General features: G+C 42.4%; 1 protein-coding gene across 1 annotated transcript in view; it reads left to right on the forward strand.

The window, feature by feature from the left end:
- LOC145341830 (lysine--tRNA ligase-like) overlaps positions 1-1012 on the forward strand; it is a 32046-nt gene extending 31034 nt beyond the window's left edge. The window contains exon 14 of the mRNA XM_080186806.1: positions 472-1012. Within this exon, the coding sequence (XP_080042932.1) occupies positions 472-546 (75 nt within the window). The 3' untranslated portion in view covers positions 547-1012. The remainder of the gene's footprint in view (positions 1-471) is intronic.
- The last annotated feature ends 9602 nt before the right edge of the window (positions 1013-10614 follow it).

Raw genomic sequence — 10614 nt, forward strand, 5'->3', positions numbered from 1 at the left:
TCCTGGAGCAGGTGTTGTTGCCTATCCGTACTGATAGCAATAACTGAGTGAAGATATCTTTAAATATTTTTAACAGCTGTAATACAAATGTTAATGTCACGGTGGTGGTGCTCTCACTTCTGAATTGCAAAGTACCAGATTAAGCCCCATTCCAGGGCATAAGCACAAAAATCAAGGCTGGCATCCCAATGCAGTACTGAGGAAGCATTGCACTGATTGGATGAGGCATTAAACTGAGGTCCCATCTGCCTTCAGTTGGATGTGTAAAATATCCCTTACTGCCATCTTGAAGAGGAGCAGGGGAACTATCCCCAGTGTATGGTCAATCTCTCAATCAACATCACAAAAAAAAAACAGATTATCTGGTAATTGCTAACCATATCCATGTTGTTGGCAGAATATGGATGTTAGTCTGTGACGCTGAAATAACCAAAGCAGAAGTTAATTTCACGTTTTATCTTGCTACTTTAGGAAGTCTTGTTTTTCCCAGCAATGAAACCAGACGACAACAAAAAGGAGACTGTGGATTCAACTGAAAATGCATAATCTGCAGAATAGGAGCATTGCTGTTCAGCTTGGATTGTATCACCATTTTTCGCCTTTTCAGTAAGCTGCAAAGATGTGAAGGATTGAGAACTTCAGTGTTAATTTTTCTTTTTTTCCCTCTCCCCTCCCTTGAGATTTTTATTATCAAAATATGTCCTGGACACATGTTCATATTTACAATGTACACTGGAGATGTTGTAAATTTATAGTGTCTACCAAATGTAGTTTCAGCTATGCCAACATTGACAAATTGTATTCTGCAACAAGTATTCAACCCCTGTAAGTCACTTCAGGAGAACTAGATTTTTAATTATGCTGTTTGACACCTTTTTATTAATTCTGCAATATATCCAGCTGTTTCTTATATGCATCTGAGCTATGATATTAAGATAAATGCAATGATATTGGTGAGTCACTGAATAAAACAATGGCAATGTAATGGAGCATTATGTGCTAATATACTAAGTGGGCTGCAACATACATCTGGACTCCTTTTAAAAGCGCAGTGGACAATCACTTGTAGGGCTACATTTTACTTGGCAGGGGGGAAGGGATTGGCGGTGGTGGTGCAGACAGCTCACCACACTCACACACCACTTCACCCAACCAGAAGAAAAATTGCCTAGAAGCCTACTCACTCCATTCAAGCCCAACCCATAGTCACACTGCTGTGAACAGCTAAAATATTGGACAGTGGGCTTTCTGACCCTTACTCGGGAGGAAGTCCTGCCCTCAGTGACTGTTGGTCAATTGGAGTGGCCAGCAGTCCTGCAATGCTAAAATCTCAGTAGTGGGTGCTGCTAGGATGACAACCAGTCCTAAGAAGGAAGGCCTGTCCTGGAGTTAAGTAAGTTGAGGGTATTGGATAGTTTGGGAACAAGTGGGTAGGAAGGAATTGAGGTTGACTCATCTTGCATTTTTGTAAAATATTTATAGATGTGGCTATTTCTAAAATTTTTAAATCCTTAAATGGTTGAATCTGTGTCTGACTAACCCTGAACAAAAGGAGCTGCCTGGCAGTACTGGCGGAAACTTGCATGTTGTTACTTACGGGGAGCAACTACTGACCCCCTGTCGATTGTTGTAAGATCCCATCTGGTTCGCTAAGGGAAGGAAATCTGCTGCCTTTACCCAGTCTGGCCTTCATGCAACTCCAGAGCCACAGTAATTTGGTTGACTGTTAAATGCTAGAACAGCTTTGCTAACCTCAGATTCATCTCATTTTCTAAAATACAGGTTGATTCTCAAAAAAAATTTCTAAAGTGCTGAATTGGCAGGAGAAATGGTCTAAATCACGATTGTTTTTTGTTTGCTGGTCACCTCAATCTTTGGCCAGCCTGGGACCCTTGCACTGCTACCCTCAGCTCCCACAGGCAGTCCCGGGCGAACCAGATTTGTAAAGATGCTATCAGTTACAACCATATGTCTTATATACCAATATTATTTTAAGTATACAGCCAATGTAAATCAATAGGTGATTTACCACCACACACACACACACACAGCACATCCTGCTATCTGACTTAGCTGGCCTTCCCGCTGGTTTCCTGCGTGATCCCGACCATGTCAGACTCTCGGCATTGGGAACACGTGCAAATTCCGCAAATTGGCACACATATGCATCTTCCAACCTGCCAAAAAAATTAGCAAGTCTGAATGAGAGAATCGCCCCCAGGGTATTTCACTGCAGGTGTAAATACATGATGGATGATGGGCAGGATTTTCCAGACTTCCTTGCTCATGGGATCTTCCAGTCCCACCGAAGGTGGATTCCCCAACAGCGGGATAGGAGAGCCATGTAAAACACTGTAGACACCAATGAGACTGGAAGATCTTGCCAGCAAGCAAAAGCGAGCCACCTCTGCCAGTGGAAAACACTCCACGGGAGGGCCAGAAAACCCTGTCCGATGAAACCATTCTTGAAAAGCGTTGACCCCCATTTCTTCTGAGCAGTTCATCCCCATGACAACCCAAGTAATTCTGGGTATTTCTTGGAACCTAACAAAACCAATTAATCCTTGTCAGTACTTCTCAGTTTACTAGGCAGTGATCATCAACCTTTTTAATCACAGGATCGCTTTTAAAATCAAAATAAAGCACCAAATTTACTCAAACTTTGACTTCACTTAACCCCCCCCCAAAAATGTACTTATGCACAACACGCGCCTATTCTTAGTGTGACACATATGCTTGCACTCAGTGCTGTGAAGTCTGGGTCATAGTCTGAGATGGCCAAGCACATACAATCCGTCAGGTGGGCATTTGCAAGACGAGTGCAATAATTGGATTTGATGATTTTCAACCGGGAAACAGCCACCTCACAGAGTACGTGTAACCAAAGTAGGCATTCACCTTCAATGCACGTAACGTCAGAAGAGGGTACTTCTCTTGGATTACAAGTCCCCAAAAGTTTTTGCCCTTTGATTTAGCTTTCAGCTCTTGACATTTTACACAGTGATTATTCCCAGGTCAAGTCCACCGCTTTATTTGAACACCTGCTGAAAATTTGCTGTTCTTCAGTGTGCATTTAAAGAAAATGATTTGTGACAACCATGATTTGTTCCATCTTGTCAAGCTCCTGAAATCGTCTGTTGAATTCTTTTTCCAATTTGTTCAGGTGGTACAGAATTTGTTTGGATGAAACCCTTTCTGTTTGACCTGTAGGATTTTCTCCAGATTTGGGAAATGCCCAGTGAGCTTGTTCTTTAACTGAGAAGACTGTAGGCTCAGTTTCAACTTGAACACGTTCACTGATCGTGTATGACAAGCTTATGATCTTCTCCAGTTTATGATTCAACTCATTCAATTTTGCACTTACGTGTATAAGAAACAGCAAGTTTAGCAACCATGCATTATCTGACAGCTCAGAGTATCTTGTTTCTTGAGTGAAGGAAAGAAGACAGGGAGCAGATCTAAAAATCTCTGGAGAACTTTTACTTGACTTAACCACCTCACATCTGCATGAAGGATCAGTTCACCATAGGTCATGTCAAGTTGAAGAAGCTCTGGCAGGAATTGAGTTGATGATCTTGACATCAACTGTCACTACATGAGAAAGTCAATAACCTTGCTTGATAGTGCTTGTTGGTGGAAAACAATGGTAACTGACAAAGGAGGGGAATTCAGGATCAGTTTTGCAAAGTGCAACAAAGCCTGCAGCAGTTGTGATTGAAACCAGTTTTTTTGATCAGAATGTTTATCTTTTAAATTAGTTGTAGGCATCCTTGCCTCTTGTCCTCTGTTGTTTGGCAAGAGTTAGAAAGTCTTCCTTTGTTGTTGCATATTTGAATGTTTTAGTTTGCATGGCAATCAGCTGGGTTGTATCCATCGTGTCTACTGGCTCATCAAACCGCAGTGAGAAACATTCATAGCCTGATAAGTCTTGGTATATTTACTGAGATACATCGTTGGGCAACAATTCCACCCTTCTGGCTACTGATAATGGCTGTCAGAATTTCATTTTTCTTTTTAAAGTCTTTGAACAAATTGACGGTAGCAAATATCAGAGCCTCCTTGATAACTTTTTTATGTTCTGCCAGCAGATGACTAATGAGAAAAGACACCTTTTGTTTGCCCTTTCTTTAGCCAAAGGTTTTGAAAAAAGTGATGGTTGATCTTGTAACATTCCCTTTAACTTCCCAAATTTCTCCTTTCTATGGCACTGTTTAAAGGGAAATTTTCTTGAAATGCTGCATGTCCAAATTACCTCGTTTCCTAAGGCTACATTCTGTTGACAAATGAGACAAATGGTCTTGCCTTTGACATTCATAAAAAGAAATTCACTTTCCCATTCCTGGTGGAAATGGTAGGTTTTTGCCCTCTTGGGAGAGAGCTTCTCACTCATCAATTTGTTATCACTCAGCTTGGTGCATGTTTTGGTGCCTGCGATTTGGTAGTCAATGAGCTGATTTATTTGTCATCACAAGAAGCTATATTCCTATGCATTTTCAGCAGCAGCAATCAATGAACTGTTCGCTCATCTTCACAAGAAAACCAAGTGCCACGCAATGACAATCGACTTTAAGACTCCAGGATCAATCTGTTGATTGCAATCAACTATTTGGAAACCACTGCATGAAGGAAACCACTGGGCATCACAGAAATACAAAATACAAGCTTTATATTTATTTAAGTTTACTTATTAGTGTCACAATGCTGTAATTAAGTTACTATGAAAATCCCCTAGTCACTACACTCTGGCGCCTTTTTGGGTACATTGACAGAGAATTTAGCATAGCCAATGCACCTAATCAGCACATCTTTCGGATTGTGGGAGGAAACCCAAGCAGACACAGGGAAAACGTACAGACTCTGCACAGACAAGTGACCCAAGCTGGAAGTTGAACCTTGGTCCCTGGCACTGTGAGGCAGCAGTGCTAACCACTGTGCTACCCCATTCGTCGTGGAAATGTGGTGTTGCTTTTGATAGCATTTAACTTCTGTGACGAGAGCAATGGCTTGATAAATTGTGGCAGGCTCTTGTGACTGACCTTTTCAGTTCATCAGACCCCCGAGATACCCGCAGTCAAGGACTTGATGAATAATGAACTTGTCCTTGGGCTCTATGCTGTATTTCACACACCTTTTGGCATCTCAATACCACCTGGTTGTGCTGCATGTAAATAAAATCAAGACATACTCAGCATCCTAAATACAAAATTGGAAGGTAATAGACTCAGATTAACAATAGATGCTATATGAGTTAATTCAATAATTCGCACTCACTGAATGACAAGTCATTAGCGATGGAGGCAATTTTAATACTGAACCTACTATCATAATGATACACATTTTGTTGAAAGTAACAGTGATGATCAAATGTTTTCAAAAATAATTAGAAGAATGATTGCCTCGCCAGCAGTTCAAGTCTAGCTTTCTGGCTTCTTTGGACTCCTCAGTCTCCACATAGGCCCCCTTATGCCTCTGCTTGGGTGGTGCTGGGGGTATATCGCCTTGCCTGGTCATGTCTGAGATTCTTACTCAAACATGATGAAAAACAATTGGCATTACTTAGCTATAAGTCTTAGGTCATTTTTGTGACTTCAGTTTAATCCACTGCCTGTTTCTGATTACAGTGAAAAGTCTGACAACACTGTGTTGACGCCAGTCCAACGCCGGCATACCCACATCATGTTTCTGATTAGACAGCTGCACTGGTCATAGAGGTGTACTATGTAACATTAAAATAAAAATAGGTGAGATAGAATGTTAACAGTTTGACAATTTTCTCCTGTAGATAAAGGTTCATAGTCTCAGATTCTCCACCTTCTACTGATTATCCACTTTCTGTCAGAGGGCTGCTCTCTCTTCATTAAGGCCCCTGTTTTTATTTCCTCTTCAGTCTGCTCTGCATCCTTTCTAATACAATCACATCCTTCCTACAGAGTGGTGGCCAGAACTGTACACAATATTCTAGCTGTGGCCCACCTACTGTTTTATACAGCTCCATCAGAAACTTTCTGCTCTTATATTCTCTTCCTTGACTAATAAAGGCAAAAATCCCATATGCCTTCTTAACCACCTTATCTGTCTGTCCTGCTGCCTTCAGGGATCTTTGGATGTGCACTCAAGGTCTGTCTGGTCCTCTGTAATTCCTGGCACCCTACTGTTAATTGTGTACCCCTTGATTTGTTAGTCCTTCAAAAATGCATCACTCACACTTTTCAGGCTTAAATTCCATTTGCCACTATTTTGCCCATCTGACCAGTAATCTGTCCTTGTTATTTACCACACCATCAATTTTCATGTAATATACGAGCCTCCCAATTTCATGTTTAAATCATTAATGTACACCACGAACAGCAAAGGACCCCTACACTGATTCTTCTAGTACACCACTGGACACAGGCTTTCACTCACAAAAACCATTGACCATCACCCTCTGCCTCCTGCCACTAAGCCAGTTGAGGATCCAGTTTGCAAAATTGCTCTGAGTCCTCTTACCTTCTTGATCTCATGCTCATGCAGGATCCTGTCAAAAGCCTTATGCTTTACTGGAGTCCATGTAGACTACATCAACTGCACTGACCTCATCTACACACTTAGTTACCTCCTCAAAAAGTTCAATCAAATTTGTTAGGCATGCGCTCTCTGACAAAGCTATGCTGACTATCCTTGATTAATCCTTGCCTGTCCAAGCAGCGATTAGTTCTGTCCGTTAGAATTTTTTCCAGTAAGTTACTACCACTGATATTAGACTCACTGGCCTGTAATTTGTACCTGTTTTTCCCTACTTGAATAATGGTGCCACATTAGCTGTCCTCTGGCACCTCCCTTGTGGCCAGAGAGGATTCCAGAATATGAACATGAAGGATTGCATAGAGGAGTTATGCTCTGCTAAAGAACAACTGATGAGCATATAGAATCAACCTTCAAGCATGAAAGATGAAATTATGAAGGAAAAATGCGAACACTGGAACGTCGCTCACAGTGAGTAGGCTGCTTGAAGTAGGACCTGAAATACTTAAATGACGAAAGTATAGATGCAAAGGAGAAAGAATTGCTAATGTATCAGAATAGTTGCTTAAAAGCAGAATTATCAACCAAACCTGATGAACTTCTTGAATTTCAGTCTGCCTGAACAATATGAAAATGGAGAAACACAATACGTAACAACAAATCCAGACTTTGAAAGCAAATAAGAGAAATCCTACAGAACGGACGATCTAGCAAGTGAATCGATCGAGTCCGAGGAGCAGTCAGTGATCATGGAAGAAAGATTCTGAATACAGTTGAATGGCCAGGTGAAGCTCTCAAGTGTATATAAGCATACAAGTAACTCTAAAACAAAGATAACTCAAATTACCAGACTTATTGCTGAGCTGAATGAAAAAAATTCCTAAGCTTAAAAAACTACTGGAAAGAAGAGTGTTCAAAAATTTGGTTTTGAAACAAGTAGGAACAAGGGTTCTAGTCTCGAAACATAAACTTCCACATATGTCGCAATGGTCCACAGACAGTGGAGATGAGCACAAAAAATGACAGGACATAAACCACTGATCAGCGCAACCGGACCAAACCAGAGCAGTTCAATATGAAACAACAGAAGGTTGAAAAGATAACCAGATGCCAGAACAACCTTCAAATGAACTGAGCAAATCAGCAATGACAGAGCCAATTGCTCCTCTGACAGTAATGGGAATAAGATATTGAAGGGTTCGGTATCTTATTCCCATTACTGGGAAATTCTGGATAAATAATTGGGGGGAAGATGTAAGAGTCTTTTTTTACATAGGGTTAATGTGAGACTGAGATCACATGACCTTCACCCAGTGGAATTGAGTGTTGGACAGAACCATGTGTAGCAGCAAGCACGGAGACAACTCCTAGTTTGTATCCTTTATATTTTCAAATAGTTCACCCACCTATGACTACAAAGAGTTCTTCAGATCTACTGAACTTTAAGCAACACCCCCACAGCAATGAGTGTTGCAGCGTCATGTGTTTCTGCCTCTAATGGCAAATATTCTAGCACACATGACTGTGGAAGTTGTCATCCAATCAAAGCAGCACAGTGGTTAGCACTGCTCCCTCACCATGCTCGGGACCCAGGTTCAATTTCCGGCTTGGGTCACTGTCTATGCAGAGTCTGCATATTCTCTCCATTTCTACATTAGTTTCCTTAAGGTGCTCTAGTTTACTCCCACGAGTCCAAAAGATGTGCTGATTAGGTACAATAGCTTTGCTAAATTCTCCCTCAGTGTACCCAAACAGGTGGTGGAGTGTGGTGATTAGGGAATTTTCACAATAACTTAATTGCAATGTTAATGTAAGCCTACTTGTGACACAAATAAAGCATCAGCCTCAGCCACACGTGACACCATGACTGGATTCAGTCAACCACTGTGCACATGTTCAATGATATCTCTGTGTCCCTCTGAACTGAGCCATACTCAAGCTAAAACATGCTGTTGGTTGGAGATGATTAACCAGATATCCTGCAAGAAAGGCGATATTTTAAGAAAATTGTTTTTTTTTCACAGCAGCAAATTTTCTGAATGAAGACCTCCAAGGACTCTGAAACGTGTTGATTAGGTGCATCGGCTGTACTAAATTCTCCCTCAGCCATTCAAGCCCTGCTGACACTGACAGCAAGCACAGAGAATTTGGCACTTGGCCAAACCTTCTTTCACTACAGCAGGACAGGAGAATCCCAGTTGTGAGCAAAGTTGGAGAATCAAGCCCATTAACTGTTTCTCTGTCCACGGATGTTGCCAGACCTGCTTTTCCAGCATTTTCTGTTTGTATTTCTGTTTTCCAGCATCTGCAGTATTTTTCATTTGTTATACTGGAAATGAGTGGTATGGTTTGAACTGGAACTCCGATGCTGGTTCAGACCAGTACCGGACATTTCAAAGTCTGACCTTTTTCATGACGTGGAGATGCCGGCATTGGACTAGGGTAAATACGGTAATAAGTCTTACAACACCAGGTTAAAATCCAACAGATTTATTTGGTAGCAAATGCCACTAGCTTTTGGAGCGCTTGCTGCTCCTTCATTAGGTGAGTAGGAGATCTTTTCACAAACAGGGCATATAAAGACACAAACTCAATTTACAAAATAATGATTGGAATGCGAGTCTTGACAGCTGATCAAATCTTGAACGTACAGACAATGTAAGTGGAGAGAGCATTAACCACAGGTTAAAGAGATGTGTATTGTCGGATTGGCGGTTGGTGACTAGTGGAGTGCCCCAGGGGTCGGTGCTGGGGCCTCAGCTATTTACCATTTATATAGATGATCTGGAGGAGGGAACCGAGTGTATGGTGTCGAAATTTGCTGATGACACCAAGATTGGTGGAACGGCAAATTGCACGGAGGGTGTGGAGAGTCTGCAGAAGGATCTAGATAGGCTGGGCGAATGGGCCAGGAACTGGCAAATGGAATTTAATGTTGGCAAGTGCGAGGTGGTCCACTTTGGTAGGAATAATGGTAGGAAGGACTATTACTTACGGGGCGAAAAACTGCAGCAGGCGACGGTGCAGAGGGACCTCGGGGTCCTTGTGCATGAGTCGCAAAAACCCAGCCTGCAGGTGGTCAGGAAGGCGAATGGGATGCTGGCCTTCATAGCGAGGGGGATTGAATGTAAAAGTAGGGAGGTCTTGCTGCGGCTGTATAGGGCATTGGTGAGGCCGCAGCTGGAGTACTGTGTGCAGTTTTGGTCGCCGTACTTACGCAAGGATATTTTGGCCTTGGAGGGAGTGCAGAGGAGGTTTACTAGGCTGATACCGGAGTTGAGGGAGTTGAGCTATGAGGAGAGGCTGAATAAACTAGGCTTGTACTCATTAGAGTTTAGAAGAATGAGGGGAGATCTCATTGAGACATATAAGATGATGAATGGGATGGATAGGATTGAGGTGGAGAGACTCTTCCCGCTCAGAAAGGACAGTAGGACTAGGGGGCACAGCCTCAAGATAAAGGGGGTGCGGTTTAGAACGGAGTTGAGGAGGAACTTCTTCACTCAAAGGGTGGTGAATCTCTGGAATTCTCTGCCTGTTGAGGTGGTGGAGGCTGCCTCGCTAAATATTTTTAAGACGCGGGTTGATGGGTTTTTGGTAAGCGAGGGGATTAAGGGTTATGGGGAGAGGGCGGGAATGTGGAACTGAGCCACGACAGATCAGCCATGATCTTATCGAATGGCGGGGCAGGCTCAAAGGGCTAGACGGCCTACTCCTGCTCCTATTTCTTATGTTCTTATGGCTCCAGTCAGGGCGGTTAATGAGATTTTGCAAGCCCAGGCAAGTCATGGGGGTTACAGATAGTGTAACATGAACCAAAGATCCCAGTTGAGGCCATTCTCATGCGTGCAGAACTTGGCTATCAGCCTCTGCTCGACACACGACAGCGCAGAGTCTCTCCACTTACATTGTCTGTACCTTTAAGACTTGATTAGCTGTAAAGACGCGCATTTCAACCATTATTTTGTAAACTGAGTTTGTGCCTTTGCCCTGTTTGTGAAAAGATTTCCCACTCACCTGATGAAGGAGCAGCATTCCAGAAGCTAGTGGATTTTACTACCAAATAAACCTGTTGGACTTTAACCTGGTGTTGTGAGACTTCTTGCTGGG

This window comes from Carcharhinus amblyrhynchos, chromosome 4, assembly GCF_965287045.1.
Source record: "Carcharhinus amblyrhynchos chromosome 4, sCarAmb.v2.hapA, whole genome shotgun sequence".
Classification (NCBI taxonomy): Eukaryota; Metazoa; Chordata; class Chondrichthyes; order Carcharhiniformes; family Carcharhinidae; genus Carcharhinus; species Carcharhinus amblyrhynchos.